Source organism: Trifolium pratense, linkage group LG3 (assembly GCF_020283565.1).
Source record: "Trifolium pratense cultivar HEN17-A07 linkage group LG3, ARS_RC_1.1, whole genome shotgun sequence".
In the NCBI taxonomy this organism is placed as follows: Eukaryota; Viridiplantae; Streptophyta; class Magnoliopsida; order Fabales; family Fabaceae; genus Trifolium; species Trifolium pratense.
In genome coordinates this window covers 13,625,180-13,646,779 of record NC_060061.1, presented here as the reverse complement: position 1 = coordinate 13,646,779, position 21,600 = coordinate 13,625,180, and the positions used below count along the sequence as shown (strand labels likewise).

The window sequence follows — 21,600 nt, the reverse complement described above, 5'->3', positions numbered from 1 at the left end:
ATTCATGTTAATCGAAGTTGATGCTCATTAGATAAACGGAGGCTACGGAGCTCTAGTTTTATGAAAATGACATCTTGTTTTTGACTCATGAAAATGATACATTGAGCTTAACTAGTACTTGAATTTTTTTTCTTAACCGGCTCATATAGTAGTATGGTACTGTTTGAGAGATACTCACAAATAGAGTTGTCAAATATACTGATCCGGCTCACTCTGATGAATCTGGTGAGTCACAAGAACAATGTAATAGTTTCATAAAAATATTAATTTATACTTTCACCAAAAGAAAAATATTTTTAAAAATCAAATAATTAAAGATAAAATTAAATAAATAAATTATTAAAATTTATCATTCGAATTATAATTACATTATATTATTTTTAGGAGTTGGGTTGGGAGCATCCATGTGACATGATCACATCTCAACCACTTTATATTCTTTTTTTTTTTAGTGTGATTCACTTTCAATTATACAAATTAGACTCATAATTTTAGCATTTCGTAAACACAACAACCCTCAAACTCAATACATTTAAATACACTATGAACCACCAAAATACTATTTAAGGGCACTAGTATCATCCACATATGGGAGATAAGATTTTGAGTTTGGTAGAGCTCCTAGTATGGACTCGAACGTTATCACGTGCTTATATAAGCTTAACCATTAATTAAAGATGCTCTAATTATTCTTGCATGCAATGATTAAAATTTGCTCATCTATAATATAAGCACTCACAATTGAATTACTCAAGTCAGATTTGTTTCAATCATTATTTTGTTTGAAAGGAGTATTTGAAATTTATTCAAGAAAATATTTAGTCTAAATTTTATATTAAATTATGATTATGAAAAATATTTGATTTTCTTTATTATAAAAATAATTGCTTGAATTTAATTTAATTTTGCATTATGCATTTTTTTCTAAAAATATTAATGCATCAAATCATGATCCCCTAATCGGTAGCTAGGAAAGAAAATGACATTTTTCTTACACAACAATTTTATTTTTCTTTTACGTTCAAAAAAAATTTATTTTTCTTTTAGAAATTACTAATTTTATTAACAACTATGATATACTATGGTGCAAAGAGTTTGAACACGAATTTTCACGAATACATCTTTTTAATATTCTTTTTCCTCTGTACTATTAAATAAAATGAATAAAGAAACAACTGCATTTTTTTATCAAAATGAAGAAAATGACACATCCTCCGAAAAGAACCCCACTATCTTAGTTAATCTTAAATATATTTTTGATTTTTATGAATATTCTAAAAAAAAGTCTCTCACTCTATTAAACTGTTAAATTAGTTCTTATTACAAGAAAATCATCATTTATTGGTGGAAAAAAGTCCTCAATAAGTGAACAAAACTATTGTATAAAAAATTGAACAATATAGTTTATTGGTAGATATATTATGCCAATAAATTATATATGTTAGTAAATTATCAGTGTTACGGGATGTAAAATATCATCATCATCCATGGACATAGTTTCCGGCGAAATTATTGTTTCCGACTTTGGCAAAATTTCACAATATTTCAAACGAAACACTCAACTCCAAAACAAGTGCAGAACATCTCTTAGCTAATTTGATTTGGATATTATGTTTTTGAGTTTTTTTATTTTTGTGAATGTAGATTAAAAATTTGATGTGTTGAATCAAAAGTTTGAAAGTTTAAGTAATGCATTTAGTCTAATTGTTGAAATTTTGAAAGAATGTCATTTAATTATTTTCTTTTTGAAATTTTAGTACATTTCATAGCTTATTTATGACCCGATGATAACACTAAAAACTCATTCATTATTAGGTTAGATTGACGAAGTTTAACATTAAGCTATGAGATTTTGACCAAATCTAAACCGATAAAATTTAATTAAACAAACTGACCCCCGAACCAGATTCAACTGGTGGTGAAAAACCCAAAGAAAAAAAATTAATTAAACAAAATGATGTTTGACTCAAACTAAATAGACGCGATTGATGTACACTTTTACCTTAAACACTTTTGTGTAGACAACTTGTTAAGTGGATGGAGTCTTCATTAAAGGTGATCATTCATGTCTCTCCTCAAAGATCAATCATCAACAAAGTTGGTGGATAAGAAAGAAGAAAAGAGACGAAGGTGATTTCACAATCTCAACTAGAAATAATCCCAGCATAAATTCAAACATGTGCTATACATATCAATCAATCAAATTCAGGATTAGATGTGTTCTGGACTAGACTAATGCTAGTCCACCTAGACCCTCACAAAGTCCACATGGCTTGCCCAATCACCTCCATGTCAGCATGGCACAACCTCTCCACCAAGATAGGGTAAAATTACTACTCTACCCACCATCTAAGGGTGATATCTTGGCAGTCCCTCTTAATGGGCCTTGGCTAGTCCAGCCCACTAAGAGGACCTTTGGCCCAGAGCTGGGGGCTATAAATACTCTCCCTCTTGGGAGAGCAAGGTAGACACTATTCATTATTGCAATTACTCTCTCTCTCTAACCTCTCTCTAAGTACCTCTTTGCTCTCTATATTCCCTGTCTGACTTTGGCATCGGAGCACCTGCAGGTACAACCCCCCCCTCCGTGGATCATCTGCTCGGATTGCTTCCTACCACCTGCTCAACGGACTTCCAGCTGGCCTCCTACCTGTTCTGATCAACAGTTAAGATCAGTGGCGCCGACTGTGGGGACCTGAGTTCTCCCCTTCTTTGTTTCGAGCAAGTAAACCAAAGAACAAAACCAATCAATCACTTTTTCATCATGGCCAGTGCATCTCATTTCAGCAATGACGTCGAGGACGCTGCTCCTCCTTCTTCTCCCCGTCTGCCTCCTGTTCTCATCACTGACCTCCAGGCCCTCCCCGAGTCTGACCCTAGAGACGGGCAGGAAACTTCCTGGACTTCTGAGGACGGCGACCTGGTCGTCTTGACTGAGAAGCAGGCAGGGAAGCGCCCTCAGTCCGAGCAGGGCAGATCAGCAGAAACCGACTTGTCCACTGCTTCAGTTACCAATGCTGAACTAGCAGCACTCATAGCTGCCCTAAAGCAAACCACCGAAGCTCTCCAGGGCCAGAATCGCCGAATGGACGAGCAGAATATGAGACTTGATCGCTTGGAAAGGAACCAGCGATTCTCAAGGAATAACTCTCCCCCGAGGAGAGCTCCTACTTCTCCATCCCCTCCTCGTCAGGAAACTGTCAGACAACGACGACCTGCCCTTGAGAGGATCGAGCAACCTGGCAGAAAAAGAGACCATGTCTCCCCTCCCCGCGAGGGTATATCTTCTCCGAATGTGAAGAAAGGAAAAATTGTGGACCGAACACCTCCTCGTCGTCATTCCCCCCAGGGACTCAGCTTAATGACCAAACAAGGGCAGCCAGCAAGCCGCAGCCATCACACCGACCAATTCTCCAGGAGCCCAACTCCTGATCATGAGGGCTCACCTCCCCTAAACTCACAGGAGAGTGACGAGGATGATCCCCGCTGCCCTTTATCTCACGACATACTTCAAGCACCCGTTCCCAAGGGATGTGAGCGACCACCTCCTCTCCCAGCTTATGATGGACTTTCTGACCCAGATGAACACATTGCATCAGTCAATGCTACCCTGAACTTCTTGAGGGTCAGCGGAGCAATTAGATGCAGAATATTTCCAACTACTCTGAGAAAGGGAGCTATGGCTTGGTACCACAGCCTAGCTCCTCGCTCCATAACCTCATGGATGGATCTGTCCGACCAATTCCGCAGGCACTTCACTGCTTCCCGCAAGCAACCAAAGACCGAGGCAGTCCTGGACGCCATCTTCCAAGCTGATAATGAATCTCTCCGCAGTTTCATAGAAAGGTTCAACAAAGAAGCCGTCCAAGTTGAAACAACTGATGACATGAAGAAATACCTGCTCCAAAGGGGCCTTAGGCCAAACTCTGACTTTGCAAAAGCCGTTGGAATCGAAAAGCCGCGCACCTTTAGCGACCTCCTCCTCAAATCTCAACCCTACATCCAATATGAAGAGCAACAAGCTGCAGATGCTGCCCGTTATGGGCGAGCAGGAAACAGTCAACCTCCTCCTCGATCAAATGCTGAACAGTTCAGCCGAGGAGGAGGAAGACGAAGAGGCGAAAGGCCTAGAGAATCCCGTGGACCTCCTAGCACGTTCAGCAATTATACTCCCCTTAGCAAATCCCAGGAAGAAATTTGGAAAGAGTGCAACTCAGCTGAGTTCACTAAAGCAGGAATTAAATTTCCAAGACAACAACCCACAAAGCCTGGCCAAGACAAGAGCAGGTACTGCAAGTACCACAAAGGTTACGGCCATCTGACTGACGACTGCATCCAATTAAAAGATGCCATTGAAATTCTGATTAGAAATGGGCAAATCAAACAATATGTGAAGAGGGGCAATGCTCCCCGGGCAGAAGCTGCTGAGCCCAGCAACACTGAAGAAGCTGCACCAGAAAAATCCGGGCACAAGCCAGTTGCCCTCGCCATCTCCAGAGCTGAAGACTTCTTTGTTCCTGACTACTTGGACGACACCTATGTTGCTCCTACACTGAACAAATGGGACGCACTTGCCCAAGCTATGGTTATCTCTTGTGGAGGTTTTGACAAACAGACTGTGGGATCCATCAAGAGAAAGTTTGAAGACTTGATAGATGGCTCCTCCAACCTGAGTGCAACTTTGGATAAACCGAGAGGGCAATCAAAGCCCTTAGCCTTCTATATGGAAGAGCTGCCCGGTGGAACCGCAAATTCCCAGATACCCCTGCTCATCAGAGTGGACATGGCAAATATGGACGTCCGCAGGGTACTGGTCGACCAAGGAAGCTCCTGTGATATCATGTATTCCCAACTTTTCAAGACTCTGCAACTAGATGAAACCTACCTCACTCCTTACTTTGGATCTGATCTCTCCGGATTTAATGGAGCAACAACTAAGCCATGGGGCTATGTAGACCTGCTAGTCACCGTTGGCTCTGAAGAAACTGCAAAAACAATCAAGGTGAAATTCCTGGTAGTGGACTGCCCGTCTCTCTACCAATGCATCCTGGGCCGGACAGCCATTGCTGACTTAATGGCTGTCCCATCAACCGCCCATCTCAAAATGAAGTACTACACGCATAAAGGCCAAGTTGCAACCTTACATGGAGACATTGAAGCAGCAAGGAGAGTCTTCAATGCCTCCTCCAAGGGAAACGAGTACATCGGGCAGCTCCCCGAACCAAAGAAGTCCAAGGCAGCAGCTTCACTGCCCTTGCCAGAAATCAGCTCTATTGACCTCGACAGCCGCTTTTCCAAGCAGGAAAGCAAGGATGAAAAGAAGCTCCGCAAGGAGATGAAGGAGGACGACGAGGCGAGCCAAGAGCACCGTCGTCCAGTGCCGGATGGAGAGTTTGAGCTGATGCCCTTCGGAGAAGACCCGAACAGGGCAGTGAAAATTGGGACTGGGCTCCCCGAGCTTGCTAGGAAACAACTTGAAGCCTGCTTGAAGGAAAATGCTGATCTGTTCGCCTGGCACGCTTCCGAGATGCCCGGCTTGGACCCCAACATAGCATGTCACCAGCTGACTATTGATCCCACTGCACTTCCCGTTGTACAACGTAGGCGTAGGCAGTCTCCTGAGAAGTCGGAGGCTGCAGAAAAATGTGTAAAAGACCTCCTAGAGGCAAATTTTATTTCGGAGGCCAGGTATACAACCTGGCTGTCCAACGTTGTACTCGTCAAAAAATCTAATGGAAAGTGGAGGATGTGTTGCGACTATACCGATCTTAACAGGGCTTGCCCTAAAGACTCTTATCCCTTACCTTGCATTGATAGACTTGTTGATAATTCTTCTGGCTTTAAATTATTGTCTTTTATGGATGCTTATTCAGGTTATAACCAAATTCCAATGGCAGTAGCAGATAGAGAAAAAACAGCTTTCATGACCGAGTCGGGCAACTATTACTACAAAGTAATGCCCTTCGGTCTCAAAAATGCAGGAGCTACATACCAGCGAATGATGAACAAAGTCTTCCGAGGACAAATAGGAGACATGCTCGAGGTATACATGGACGACATGATCGTAAAATCCCCCAAGGAACTCGACCACGTCGTGCACCTTCGAAAGGTGTTCGAGCAGGCCAGGAAACACAACATGAGATTCAACCCAGAGAAGTGCACCTTCGGGGTCCGAGCAGGTAAATTCCTGGGATTTTACCTAACCGAGCGAGGAATTGAAGCCAACCCTGACAAGTGCAGAGCTTTTGCCGAGCTCCCCACCCCGAGCGATAAGAAGTCCATACAAACTCTTAACGGAATGCTAACATCGCTTTCCAGATTTGTATCCAAATCAGCACAACATGCACTTCCCTTTTTCAAATTACTAAAGAAAGAAGCGGTCTTCGAATGGACAGATGAGTGCGAGCAAGCCCTCCAACATCTGAAAAAGGCCTTATCAGAGCCACCTGTCCTCTCACGACCAAGTGACGAGGAGGTATTATACCTGTACCTTTCCGTCGCCTCAGAGGCTGTAAGTGCAGCTCTCATTCGTGAGACAAACGAAGGGCAGAAACCAGTATACTTTACAAGCAAAGCCTTGCAAGGTCCTGAACTAAGGTACCAACAAATTGAAAAAATAGCTCTTGCACTAGTTTACGCTGCGAGGAGACTAAGACATTACTTCTTGGCTCATACAATTGTGGTCCGAACAGACCAACCAATTAAATCCTTGCTCGGCCGACCAGATATGGCGGGCAGGATGCTCAAATGGTCCCTCGAACTCTCAGAATTCGACATTCGTTACGAGAGCAGAAAAGCTCTAAAAGCCCAAATCCTAGCTGACTTCGTCGCAGAGATGACGAGCTCCTCCCCTTCAGTGGACGGGGCAGATAAATGGACAATCTTTGTGGACGGAGCATCAAGCGCCACAGGAGCAGGTGCAGGTATCATTCTTGAAAATGAGAATGGCTTACTAATCGAGGTCTCCCTAGCACTATCCTTCCCAACTTCAAACAACCAAGCAGAGTATGAAGCATTCCTCGCCGGACTACGTTTGGCCGAGGACTTGCAAGCCAAGGAGATAAAAATCTACACAGATTCGCAACTGGTCGCCTCACAGGTGCTAGGAGAGTATCAGACCAAGAATGATAACCTCTCTGAATACCTGGTGCTAGTAAAGGAAAAAATCACCAAGTTCAACTCTGTTGAAATATTACATGTTCCCCGCGAGCATAACAAAAGGGCAGATATCCTGTCCAAACTGGCAAGCACAAAAAGGAAGGGCGGAAACAAATCTGTCATCCAAGAGATACTCCCTCGTCCAAGCATAGAAAAACCAAGCAAGGTTGTGGACATAAACGTCATTGGCGACAAAGACTGCTGGATGACTCCAGTATACAGCTTCCTCGAGCACGGAACTCTCCCTGACGACCAGAAACAAGCAGCTATAGTCAGACGAAGAGCCTGCTCCTATGTCATCCTTGATGGAAAATTATACAGGAGAGGATTCTCCATTCCTCTCCTAAAATGTGTGGACGAGGACACAGCAGATTACATCCTGCGCGAAGTCCATGAGGGCATTAACGCCCAACACCTGGGAGGAAGGTCACTTGCCAGGAAAGCTCTACGAGCAGGGTACTATTGGCCTACCATGCAACAGGACGCCAAAGACCACGTAAAAAAATGTGACAAATGCCAAAGGCATGGGGATATGCACTTAGCTCCCCCTCGAGAGCTAAAATCTTTGTCTTCCCCCTGGCCCTTCGCCTGGTGGGGCATGGACTTACTTGGTCCTTTTACCAAAGGACTTTATCAAAATCGCTACCTAATAGTGGCAGTGGACTACTTCACAAAGTGGGTGGAAGCCGAACCCCTCTCCGACATCACATCACTCAGAGTCCTGCGCTTCTTCAAAAGAAATGTACTAGCTAGATTCGGAATACCACAGGTGGTAGTCACAGACAACAGAACACAGTTTACAGACAAAGACTTTCAAGCATTCCTTGTTGCCCTGGGCACCAAGCAGCACTTCACATCGGTCGAGCACCCCCAAACCAACGGGCAAGCTGAAGCAGCCAACAGAGTAATCCTGAGAGGGTTACGAAGAAGACTTGACCAAAACAAAAAGAAATGGGTCGAAGAGCTTGACAGTGTACTCTGGGCCTATCGAACAACCCCACACTCCACAACTGGAGAGACCCCCTTCCGAATGGTATATGGAACGGAGGCAGTTATCCCCGTAGAGATTGGGGAACCATCTCGTCGGACTGAGCAGCCTCTTGACGAGGAGCAAAATGACGAAGCACTTCGAGAGGAGCTTGACCTCGTCGAAGAAATTCGAACAGGAGCTTCTTTAAAGGAGGCCACCCTGAAGCAGAAAATAGCTGCCCGTCATGACACCAAAGTCATCAAAAGAGAATTCGAGGTGGGCAGCCTCGTCCTAAGACGCAATGCAGACTCCCAGGAGGGCAAACTTGCACCCAATTGGGAAGGACCATACCGCGTCATTGACAAAACAGAAAATGGTGCATACTATCTCGAGGACCTTCGAGGAAAGAAACTTCCTCGACCTTGGAATGCCCAGAAATTGAAACAATATTACAGCTAAGTTATTGCCACACCAAAAAAGGCTGCCCGCACTTCAGAACACAACGAATCGAGCACCTTAAACAACGGAGGGCACCATGGCACACGTGCTCATCTAAAACCATAGCAGGGGAACTAATTCACCATAAGGGAAATGGAACCCTTGCTAGACGAGGATAACTCTTGAAACGAGCCCATCGTCCCCGTGCCACGACCTAGCACCCAGCTCGCGATGGGAGGTTCAGGTTGCGAAGAAGGGTACACTAGCGTGCTTGTATTCGCGTAACTTAGAAACAACTCTAAGTGCTTATACAGTTCCCTAAACTGTTTAAGTCAAAACAGAGGAGACTACCCTCAATAAAACATGCTCAGTATCAAGCAGGGGAGACCTCCCCGGCGAAATAACAACGAGCGCAGCATTCGTACATGCAAAAATATGATAAGTATACAAAATAGGCATAAAAATAAACAGGCAAAACTTAGCACACCAACTTGCTCGAATGAGCATACCAGCATGCCAGACGAGCACCTCAATAACGGGGAGGTAATCTCCCCGGCACGAAATTTAAACAACACATTTCGTTAAGTTAAAAATGGGGACAAGCTCCCCGGTTCAGGTTTTGAGCAATAAACTAGCATAAAATTTTCTAAGTTAAATAGACGGGGAGGCTCCCCGGCATGAAATTTTAAACAACAAATTTCTCCAAAAATTTTCTAAGTTAAAAAGGAGGAAACATACACGCGAGCAGAAAATGTAAACGTACATACGAGCAGATATAGACGAGCAATTATAAACAAGCTTAGATAAATAAAAAGGGCATCTGCCCGGAATTGTCATAAAAATCATACGGGGACAAAAGCCCACTTGTTCAAGAATTACAAACCATGGCTCAAAGGCCCCAAAAATCAAAGAGACAAAAATAAATTACAAAGGCCGGGGACATCTACTCCTCGCACCTATCTTCCTGCTCATTCACGTCATCCTGCCCGTCTTCATGACCCTCCTCGAACACCGCTTCAGCATCATCCTCCTCTTCGTCAGAGTCGGCCAGACCAGCAGGGATAACAATCTGGCCATCCTGGACCTGCCCGTTCACATGCATTCCTCGGGTCACCAGCTCCACATCAGGATTGAGACACTTGATTTGCTGCACGGCATTCTCGAAGGCGTACTCAGTACCCTCTACAAAGTCATGGGACAGCTGAGCAATCACCTTGACCAAGTCTGCTCGGGTGGTCAACCCCTCGGCAGCCTTATGCTCGTTCTCGCCCGGAGCCATGACAGCATTAAGCCTTTCAATTTCAGCCCGAGCAGCATCCAAATCCTCTCCCCTTTTACGGTGCTCGTCCAGCTGGTCACCCCAATGTTTTTGCTTCTCCCTGAGGTCATCCACAACAAGTTCGAGCTGGTTGATCCGACCTTTGGCCCGCTCGTGCTTGGTCCGGGCAGTATCCAGCTGCTTGACTAACGTTTCCCGCTCGTCACCAAGGACAAGGCTGCTCGAGACCATTCGCACCATAGCAGCCATGTCACGAGCATGCTGCTGCCGGCGAACCTCTGGTTCCTGGTCAAGAATAGCTGCCCGTTCAGTTTCAAAAACCTCCGGAGGATACTTCTCAAAAAATCTATCCACGGTAAAGCACCGAGGAACTGGAAAATTTCTGCATCCTCCCATGCCCGCATCTTCAACCGGGGAATCTTCTTCTCTTGTCCTCTTCGCTGGAGGAGGCCGGGGAGCTGAGGTAGGGGTGCCCGAACCAACACCCGAGGTCCCAATCACCTGCACGGAAGGGGTCCCCGGCCTCACTTCTTGGGAAGCTCTGGCAACAATCTTCTTTTTTCCTCGGCCAGACCTGCTCGCCTTCTCATCCTGCTTGGCCTTCAGCATGCGCTCGGCAATGGTTTCCATTTCGTCTGCAAATAAATGACGAACACGTTAGTAAAGCACGAGGAATACACACAACAATAGCAGAAATTTTTCTAAGTCAAAAATAGAAAAGAAGCAATACCCAAGCACAGCCTAACCTCCCCGGCATTCTTACACTTGAGGAGGTTCCTAGTATTTATAAAGCGGGGAGAGACCTTCGCCTTCCCATGCTCGTCCCTTAGTGTGACTCCCTTACGAGTCGTCCAGATGCCCGGAGTAAAACCGGCCACAAAGGCCTTCAAATTTTCAAAGGCAGCCATCTCCTCAGGAGACAAGTCTGCGTCCCCGGTAGTATACTCCTTAGGTTCCTTCCGGAAGTGATCATACGACCAACTAAGGGGGAACTTAGGAACTGCTCGGAAGATAACTTGCCCGTTGTCATCTTTACGAGCAACACCCTGCTCGTCCCTATCTTCTTCCAGTTCCAACAAACTCTCCCGGGCAGCTGGAGACTCTGGCCGGATGATGAAATACCTCTCCTTGAAGTCCTTGATAGAATCCACAAACATTTTAAACAATTTGACATCCTCGTGATGCTTTAAGGAAACCCAATTCTGACGAGGGGCACGCCCAACCTCCCTCGTCGGCTTACGTTGAATCTTGAAAATTCTAAAGAAAAGAGGAAGAGTGGGACGAACACTCCTATACGTGCAGAGGTGCTCGAACCCCATGATAAAAGACCATGAATTCGGATGCAGCTGCGACGGAGCCACCTGCAAGGCTTTAAGCACGCTGGCCGCAAAGGGGCTGAACGGCAACCTGAGCCCCATCTCCTTAAAAACAAACTCGTACATAGCAAAGTCGTGCCCGGCAAAGGACGAGCATACCCGTTCACCCTCCCCGGGTATACGGGTCGACCAATTTTGAAGCCCGTCTGCTCTCTGCTGCTCGACGATCATTATTGCAATTACTCTCTCTCTCTAACCTCTCTCTAAGTACCTCTTTGCTCTCTATATTCCCTGTCTGACTTTGGCATCGGAGCACCTGCAGGTACAACCCCCCCCTCCGTGGATCATCTGCTCGGATTGCTTCCTACCACCTGCTCAACGGACTTCCAGCTGGCCTCCTACCTGTTCTGATCAACAGTTAAGATCAAGATGCATATGCAGCATTTACTATCAATAATTGTTATTATCTTATCTTTAGTAAAAAAAATAGAATTTGTGATTATCTTATCTTGAATTAATACTCTAATTGGTATTTGGTGTATATTCATTCCAATATTTATTTATTTATTTATCCTCACTAACAAGATTCTCCATAATTGAACTATTTTGTATCTATAAAATGCTAGTTTTCAATTAGAAACAAACACCAAGACAAAACAAACAACACAAGAACACAGAGATTAACACATAAACTTTTCATAAAATGGCTGACTTATGGAGGAACAATCTCTATCGTTGGAATGACGGTGGAAACAATGTCACTATTGATGCCTTTAACAACCAAGCTGGTGGCAGTCAAGATTTTGATGAAGCTAATTTCAAAACTGGTGCACAAGTTACAAATGGACGTTAGACCAGTCTTCTCAATAATGGAACCAAAAATGCATTCAACAACAATGGTGGAACTCGGAAATTTGGAAAGGCCAAGTTTAATACTGGCCCTAACTTGATGTACTAGTAGCAAACATAATGTAATAAATTTACAATACATGTAATGTTTGGTTAGACTCTGTATTATCTTAAATAACTAAACTTATGTAGCATCCGACACTTTAAGTTAAATGTGTGTATGGTGTCATGCAATGACATCTGTAACTATGTTCGATCAATTGCTTTCAATTTCTAAATTATTCCCAATATTTATATATTTAAGTAAGTGTCATGTCCGTCTCATGTTTTGTCCTCATGACTTCATAGCTTTCAAGTTTAAAAAAATGGATTAGCATTTATTGGAATTTACGTGTGAGTGGTTGAATTTGAAGTGCACAATTATTTGGAGAGAAAAAACTCCTCAAAGTGCACCACATTGCTATTGCTAGCCCCGGCGAGCATTTGGTCCATCTTGCCATTATCAAATTGCAGCATTAGTTCAAATTGAAAGTACTTGAACAATTCAAATACTTCATTTCTTGGTCTTGAGATTGCTAAATCTAGAATTTAGAAGAGGCATACAATTTTGCAAAGAAAATATATAAGAGAGTTTCTTTTTCCGTCCTTACTGTTTATTCAAAAGTCAAAACCATATGAAAAAAACCAAATGGATAAATTTGAAAAAAATGGTGTTTTTTTTTTATCTATGGCCTTTTTTTATTTATAAAATCTAATATAAAATACTTTTTTGTAATCTTTCTTCTCTTAGTATGGAATTTCACTTCGGAGCCTTCCAATATTTGAAATCTTTCTTCTCTTGGTATGGAATTTTTACCATCCCTGTTATGTAGGTTGAGATTGGGAGGAATTTTTGCCACAAGGAGACCACTACTACATTGTGTTCATTTGTGTAGGATCCTCAATTGCATGAAAATCTAAAAAATAATCCACTGTTGCTGGGTTCTCTACAGAGGCCAAATACAAGGCTCTCTTTTTTGGTGGAAACCAAGTGTTCATTCCAAGTGAAATTTTACCATTTGATTTCATCCAAAAAAAAAAAAGCACATAGGATTATTTTTTATAGTGACTCATTTTTGAACTTATGCGAAACAGTTTATACAAAATAAATAAGTTTTTATGCATTATTTTTGTTAGTGAAAACTTTGAGATTAACATAAAATTTTATTTATTTGCGCAAACTATTTTCATAACCTAAAAAATAAGTCAAATTCGTTACCTTTGGGTTGGCTTTGGCCAAAATCCGAACCACATAAGATACTTCGAATTGGGTCTAATAAAATAAACATTCGTTATAACATTAGACCAGATTGAATAAATCTACTAATTTTCGAGTTGAATTTGATCGTGGGATATCCAAATTATTTTCAACGAGCGGAGTTCAAAACTCGTGCAAAAGTTACCAAAGGAGGTTACACTAATCTAAAAAATAGTACTATAAAACCGTGGCGGGTGACACGGTGTCCAAAAATTTATATCTTTTTTGTCAGAAGTTAATATTTTTATTTGACATAAATATTTAACCTAAAATTAAAAAAAAAAAAAAAAGGTGATGTTAAAGCATCGTACAGGCAGAGTTGGAGTTGCAGAGTTGAAAGTTGAGAGACGCACGAATGGCGAAAAAGACTAAACCCTCTCAGAATAAGAACGCTGTTGTTTCTCCAGCCTCCACTTCCACTTCTTCCAGGTACTCTCTATTCTCTATTTGTTTTTCATTTTCTTCACTGTTTCACGCTTCCATTCACTTTCCCTATGCTCCCTATTGGAACCCAAAACATGGAGTAGCCAAAAGGGTATTCACTTTATTGTTGGTTTTTTACCAAAATTATGCCGTACTCATTGACTTGTTTGATTCTCAAGGGAAAGACTAGATTTTTAAACTAATTTACTTTTCTAGTTTTTTTTTTTTTTTTGACATAATTTACTTTTGTAGTTATATTATAGCCTGTTTTAGTGTACTTATTTGAGTATATGTACTGACATAAACACTTGCTGAGACTGTTTGGTAGAACTAGTTGAAACAACTTGTGACTTGTCCATATGATGTTTCACTTTATTCGAGTTTATCTACCGACATAAATACTTGTTAGACTGTTTGGTGGAACTAATGGAAACAACTTATGACTTGTCCATATGATGTTTTCAGTTTATTTGAGTTTATCTACCGGCATAAACACTTGTGAGACTCTTAGCTAGAGCTAATGGAAACAACTTATGACTTGTCCATATGCTGTTTTCAGTTTTATTTCCATAAGCTCTTGAAGATAGTTTATGAAAATAAGCTATAACTTATATGAAAACATATTTATTTTATTTTATTTTTTTCCTATAGAAATAGGTTATACATAAGCATTTATATGATAATCGTTTATGCTATACATGCTTAATTAAGCTGTTTATCCAAATGAGGTCTTAATGTATTTAAAATGCTTTAAACCAAATTTTGTTTAAAGGTTTAATCGTTGGATGGGAATTAAAATCCACAGAGGAGGGATTTTAGTCCCTTCTCCTCCCTTGCTTCTAACCAAATTTTGTTTAAAGGTTTAATTGTAATTTTAATCCTTCTATTAAGACCACTGTGTGATTTTTTAACTTAATTTTGATCACCCACATTTTCAGTTGTTACAGTCAAATCGGGTTCTGTTTTCTTAAATTTTTGGCTTTTGAGTCTTTTAGATAAATTTCTTTCTATTGAAAATATGTTGTTAACTTTTATGTGATGGCTTTGGTCTTTAGACATGAAACTTTTATGTGAATTTCAACTGTCATTGTGAATTATTACATTTAACTATATGCAGAAATAGTTTCCTTAACTAACCACACTGTTGCATTGAGATTTTCAGTAAACTAGTGTTGAAGGTTAAATCAAACGAGGGGATGAGGAGATCGGTGCGGCAGACTAAGTCAAGAGAGACTACCAGAGCAAAACAGAAAAAGAACAAACAAAAGATTGATGCTAAGAAGCCAAAGAAACCACCCACTGCTTTCTTCTACTTCTTGTAAAACTTATTTTATCTCCTCTTGTTCTTTGTTTATGATGTTTAATTCTTCTTTTTAATGTGTTAGTATAAACTACTCTTTTTAATGTGTTTGAAGTGTTTACGGGAATATATTAACTTGATAAGAGTTTAGTTCCAGTACGGTTTCTTTTTTGTATTGTCTAGGTAGTAGTTTTATTTGTACATAAAAAGTAGCATCGACATTAGTGATTCAGTATTAGAATGAAGTCGATGAACAAATATAGTTGGTGTTATATACTTGCTTTCTTTTTTCATCCTATCGATCTTGGTATTTGTCTTTAGAGTTATACGATCACTGAAGTTGATCGCATTCTGTTGTATTTCATGGATTTTTACTTAGGTAGAGTGTATTCTGACTTTCGAGGAATGATGCTCAGGAAGTAACCATTTGTTTATTAGCATTACCACCTCACGTTCATGAGTTGAGATAACCACTCATCTTCAAACATGGTTATCATTAGTCAAATTAGAATGACTATTTTCTTCTTTCTTTTTTCTGATAATTTCCTTGACTTGCTTCTACTGTGTCTTATTGTTCTTTGTTCAATCATACTACCATTTATAAATGACATTGTGCTAATTAATCTAACATAGTGACTGTACGTAACAACAATTGCTTCTTTTTTATATGGAAAATCTTAAAATGCTACAATACGTTTACTGGAAGTTCTTTTTCATTTGGAAGGGTGGATTTTCGGAAAGAGTTTCAAGACCAGAATCCAGATGTAAAGTCAATGCGTGATGTATGTATAGAATCTGTCGGATTTAATATTTCTTCTAATTTATTTTATACTTTTAATTTCTCTTGAAGCAAGATTGTCGCACAATTGATTGTTTAAAATTTTCAAAATTATATAAACAACACAAACATTTACCATAAATTTTTAAAAATCTAGTTATATCATAGTTCTTGAGATTGTGTTATCTTCATCATCATGCTAAGTAATGTTATTCTTTTTTGTTTTCCTCCTTCATGTGTTCATACAGATTGGCAAGGCATGTGGAGATAAATGGAAAACAATGACTTATGAGGTTTGTTTTCCTCCTTGAATATGGATTAGTTAAATTTTGAACAAAACTTGTGAAGAACAAGTTATTGTTATATTTGAAACAGTTGGAATTCATTATGACTACTTTGGAATTTCTTGGTATGTACAATTTTGGAATTCAGCTACTGTAATGCAAAAGTTGCAAAACTGTATCCTCTGGTCGGAATTCCAGGCTGACATGATCTTCAGTTTCTTGATTAACTAAGGGACAGTGTGTTTTTTCGATTTTTATGTTTTATTGGTGGCATTAAGAAGGATGATTTAGTCATTTAGTTATTCATCAGACCTGATAGCACCCGGTTTATGTGTGTCTATGCAATCATCTTGAAATCTAGCAAAATCTGAAATGGAGAAAATGAAAGAAAAGGGGTTAAAACCAGTTTTCTAAAATGCCATTCGCTGTGGAATCTGACCTGCGATTGAGGCATGTGGAGTTAACAGATTTTGATGTGCTACTGCTTAGCGTTTTGCTATTTATTCCAAATGGAATATAGAACTAGTTTTTCAAGTTTGTTTCCTGTTTAATTACCTGGCGAAGTTGTGTGGTTCATATATTTTCTTCAATTTTATCTGACCAAAAAAGAAACATCACTTTGGTTGAGTTCTATGTTAACAAAACTAGTATCTGACAGGAGAAGGTTAAATACTATGATATAGCAACAGAAAAACGTGCAGAATTTGATAGAGCAATGACAGAGTATAACAAGAAAATGGTAACCAACCTGTCATATTCATGCCTACTGAACTGACTCTTGTTTGGCTAGTAATTAAATATACAATTTGTTTTCTGATGCTCGGCAGGAAAACGGCGATTTTGAAGAAACTGACGAGGAGTCAGAATATGACGAGTAAAACCATGTATTCATTTTCTTGATTGTAACTTATAAGGCTTCACCTGTATTAATTGAAACTACTTGAGGACCTTAAGTTGTATATTCAGTTGTAGCAATCTTTAGTTTGTCCTTGTGAATAATTATCATTTTCTGCTTATAAAAAGAAAATTATCATTTTTCTGTGTTGGTTTGTTTTAATAAAGTACTTATGTTAGATGCTTGAAATCGCACTTTTCGGCATATATGTTTTAAACAGGTTCATTGTGTGTGATGCAATATCCACAGACATTTCCATTACCATGCGGTCTCCATGTCTTCTAGCAAAAATATTACGCTATGAGCTTTGCAACTAATAAGCAAATAACAGTGTCTATGAACTTCGAAGCTGCAAATGAAAAATCTTTTGATGGCATCGTTGTATCTATGAGGACTTTTGATGTCTGATTTTAGAATCATTTGGTGAATGCTTAGTGTAAACAAAGCTTTATACATGCACTACTTTGGTAACAGAATAACACATAATTTTACTCAACTGACCAACTCCATTAAGGAAGCAAAACTCCAAATAGCTTACTAATCATTTCAATTCTTTGATAATATGGGATCAACATCCACACAAACAAAAATAAGAAAGATAGATCCTAGCAATTCTAAGTCTTAAGGAAGGATCCAGATTTTCTTTACACGTTTTATTCACTACCTAAGTCACCTTAAGCTGTTTTTTGCAACATATGTTGAACTACTGTCTATGAGTTTCCACTTCACGTGTCTTAAAGGATGCCGTCTTCAATGAATCAGCGATGCTTCTAACTTCAGCAATCATGGCAACCACGTCATTTAGTTTGTTAACTGCAGAACCCACACCCTGTGATTTGGAAATACACCGAACCAAAGTCAATGATCAATAACTCGCCACGCCAGAAAGGTATAGTACGCTTATAATTACAATTTCTGATTTACTATAAAAGCTAAAGTGGGAAGAGATTTAATAAAAATCCTTACCACACCAGAAGCTCCAGCAGTGATAGCCATAGGTGCTGTAACAGAACTTAGCCCGGACGAACACATGACAGGTATCTTAACAGCTCGTGATATAGAATAAGCTGCTGCTAAAGTTGGTGTCGCCTACAATAACCAGCGAGTAAAATTTTGATAATTTAAGCAAAGGTTTGTCTCAAGCAACCATTATCTAAACTCAACAGAATCACATGTCTATCATGTTAAATATTTTCAGACTCTTAACAACATGATTTATGAAACATATTTTCTGTTTACCTTCTCAATCAAACCTAGAACACCAGACTTTGTAGGATTGGAACATTTTCCTCCCTCAGTTTGAATAATATCTACACCTTCTAGTTCCAGTGACTCTGCAAGCTTGACCTGTTGAAGTTTTAGAATTTTTGTTTATTTATACTCGGAAAATATCGATAAATCAACATAATTTTGCACTCTTCAAGTATAAATTCTATTTGTAATTGTTACCTGATCAGGGAGGCTTAGTGTGTGAGGAACAGTGACAGACAAAACTACAGAAGGAAGTATCCTTCTAGTCTCTTTTGTTAAACTCAGAATCTGCATACAAGGATAGATAGATCATGCTTGCAATATATAAATTAGGATTTAATTTATATGCACCGATAGTGTACATATTGTTTACACTGTCAGTCAACTATAACTGTTCAATTATTAAAAAAGTCTGACTTTCATCATAACTAACTGTAAAGTCATGAAAATGATGGTTGGTGATTGGTTGATGGTGTAAAACCATTTACACTTACAGTGCATCATTTGTTTTAAACATTCAAGATTGAATACTGAAAACCATTCTTTACCTGCTCCGGAGTAAAAATTACTCCCTTCTCATAGAATGAATCATAATTTCCAATCTCAACCTGCCAATGCAATATCATGTTAAATACAAATCTCATAAAGACTTTAAATGTTTATCGTTATCCCATCTTTGACTACAGTATGAACTTGGAACTGATATTGGAAATGTAACTAGACAAAAAGTCAAACCATTAGTGCTCCTGCTTCAACTGCAGCTGGAAATGTTGCAGGATCTACAGAAGAAACACAAACCTGCAAGAGCGATGAATCATAAATTGTCGATACTTATTAAGAGTATATTGTAAATCTCAATCATTGATTTGAGATCTATCGTCTCAGATTATGCATTCACTAAATCAATTTTAAATGATCCCGGCCATTGATTTAGATAGACAGTCGAGATCAGTAACTATGTGACACATTGTATAAAAATATGTTTTCGACTGTTAAAGAAATTCGTAAGAAAACAATGAGTATACCGGACAAGAAGTTAGGCTGATAGCTAGCTTCACCAACTCAGGATCACATGCTATATCGACGTGAGTTGCTCCTCCCTGCACGGGGACAACAAGACACACTCATTCACAATCCATAGTTCTATGTTAGTTTGTATGTGAAACACCTTATAGAAGAAAAAACAAACCATAAGAAAACATCACTTAGAATTTGATTTTTTTATAGAATGGACAACCGAAGCCCGAAGAGATTACACAGCAATTAGCCTGAAAACACTAGTCCTAGCTTTATCATCAATAAATACATGGAGAATTTAAGTCATGAAGCATAAAAATATCATATTTCTAAATTTTTACATAGATATTTTGACAACTCTAAATAATTCTAGATTTAAGTAATTTCAAATTATATATAACACTAAGTTCTTTTTCAGCTTATCTGTTGTCAGACTCTGGTCTTAAATATAAGCAAAGATTTCTTTTTCAAGTATGTATTTGGTCTGCATTATAAACTAAACACATCAATAATTCAGTAAACCTAGAAAGAGAATCTTTGCTTATATTTGAGATTGGAGATAGTACAAAGAAAATTACATGAGTGTGTAGAAATACTAGAGTACTAATCACCAAAACTGAGGACAGAAAAAATAATGCAGAAAGAGTGAAGCAAAGAACCTTTTCTGCAGCAGTGACAACAGATGCAACATTATCTTTATCAAAATTCTGCAAACCTGTTATAATCTTCAAAAGAAGCCAAATACTTATCAACATACACATTACAACATTTAGTCCTAGCTTTATCATCAATGAAAAGATGTGATAGAAATATGTTTTGCATGTTTTATTTTACCTTGAGAGCCGTTCTTTCGCGAAAATCTTTAAGAACAGATTCTTTAGTTGATGATAGTAATGCTCTAGGAGTAAAACTGTTTTTTCTTTTTAAAGGTAATAGGCATGGCCTTGAAGTTGCATTCAATAAAGAGTTATTGTTGTGGTTTGGTTTTAGAGTTGTGATTGAAGAAGGAGAAGAAAGTGGTAAGCATGTTAAGGAATGCATGTTTGTGTATAATCTCAGTAGAAAGCAGGAAGAAAGGTTGGATTGAGAAGAAGCACTGTGTCTTGTACACAAGAGAAGGAAAGTAACAGATAAGATATGTGGCAGCTTTGAACTGTCCTGTTCTTGAGATAGATATTTTGTTTAATTAGACAAGATTAAGTTCATTTGTTTATGATTAAAATAAAAGTGATTATTACATAAAATAATTTTTGAGATTTTTACATTTCCTTTTGTGTTTATCAAATATACTATTTTACTGTAAAAAAAAAAATCAAATATACTATTTTTTTTTTCTTATAAAAAACTACTAAAAAAACTTCTCATTTTTTTAATTATCAAGACTAAAACTCGAACACCTTAAAGTTTACAATACTCATACACTACAAGACAAGGTAGATCTGGTCTACCTTGTGGTAACAACTACTCATTTTAATCACAAAAGTAATTTTAAAAATTTTGATTAATTTCAAAAGCTTAAACATACACAATTAAAATTACTATAGATGATTTTTTTAGGTAAAAAATTACTAAACATACACAAATTTCCATTTATCCGAGATCTAGTCATGGGTAACAATTTATTCTATAATTTCATTTTTTATATTGTGTGATAAAAGAATCTCCAAACAAAGGAATTTTTTTTGCCATTTGAGGCCTTAACTTACCTCCTAAAATATCGTCCGTTTCTATCCAAGATTCCAGAATCACAATTCCATTTTTGTCTAAATTTCGTAGTAAAGAGGCTTCTAGATGTGGAATTTTATTAGTGAATAATATGTAACCAATTTTAGATGTATTATTTATACATAATTATTATAAAATAAAGTGAAGATAAAACTAATTTATATATTAAATAGATTTAAGAAAAATATTTTTTGATTTGTAGCTTCTGATTTTTTTAAATATCTTGCAGCATTAATCTTTCAAACAGAAAGTTTTACACTGATGTCAGGTCTTCTATTCATAGCTTTTGCCATTGTTGTAAGGTCTTCTATTCTGTTCTTTCCTTTTTTCTTTATGCTCATTTCTGATATGTTTGTCATACAATGAATGTGAGTAACCAAATAAGGTGACCAAATGTTAGTGGCCATCCAAACTGGAAGACAAGTGTTCTGTAAATGGTTATGCTGGTCGAGGCGGAGTAGCCCGCAATATGGTTATGTAAATGTTAGTGACCAAATGTTAGCCTCTTGCGGGCTACTCCGCCTCCACCAGCATAACCATTTACACAACAGCAGCATCACAATTAATTTTGATCAGTCCTTTATCCGGAGCTGTCCGTCTCCGAACTCCTGCACTAATAA

The 21,600-nt window shown here is 39.0% G+C and overlaps 3 protein-coding genes across 3 annotated transcripts; 1 reads left to right on the top strand and 2 right to left on the bottom strand.

Annotated features, from left to right (window-relative positions):
* Positions 1-9,509: 9,509 nt before the first annotated feature.
* LOC123914607 lies at positions 9,510-11,530 on the bottom strand. Its single transcript, XM_045965805.1, has 2 exons — positions 11,433-11,530; positions 9,510-10,480 (listed from the first exon to the last, which is right to left on the bottom strand). Exons 1-2 carry the CDS (start codon positions 11,467-11,469, stop codon positions 9,510-9,512), a joined length of 1,008 nt encoding a protein of 335 aa, XP_045821761.1. The 5' UTR covers positions 11,470-11,530.
* A 2,027-nt stretch (positions 11,531-13,557) lies between these two features.
* Positions 13,558-17,125, top strand: LOC123918790 (high mobility group B protein 14). Its single transcript, XM_045970938.1, has 6 exons — positions 13,558-13,736; positions 14,893-15,048; positions 15,755-15,812; positions 16,057-16,101; positions 16,751-16,831; positions 16,920-17,125. The coding sequence occupies exons 1-6, from the start codon at positions 13,663-13,665 to the stop codon at positions 16,968-16,970; spliced, it is 465 nt and encodes a 154-aa protein (XP_045826894.1). The 5' UTR covers positions 13,558-13,662; the 3' UTR covers positions 16,971-17,125.
* Positions 17,126-17,473: 348 nt separating this feature from the next.
* On the bottom strand, positions 17,474-20,417 carry LOC123918788 (uncharacterized protein ycf23-like). Its single transcript, XM_045970937.1, has 9 exons — positions 20,090-20,417; positions 19,915-19,980; positions 19,264-19,338; positions 18,974-19,036; positions 18,787-18,846; positions 18,437-18,526; positions 18,227-18,334; positions 17,954-18,076; positions 17,474-17,816 (listed from the first exon to the last, which is right to left on the bottom strand). Exons 1-9 carry the CDS (start codon positions 20,294-20,296, stop codon positions 17,691-17,693), a joined length of 918 nt encoding a protein of 305 aa, XP_045826893.1. The 5' UTR covers positions 20,297-20,417; the 3' UTR covers positions 17,474-17,690.
* Positions 20,418-21,600: the final 1,183 nt, after the last annotated feature.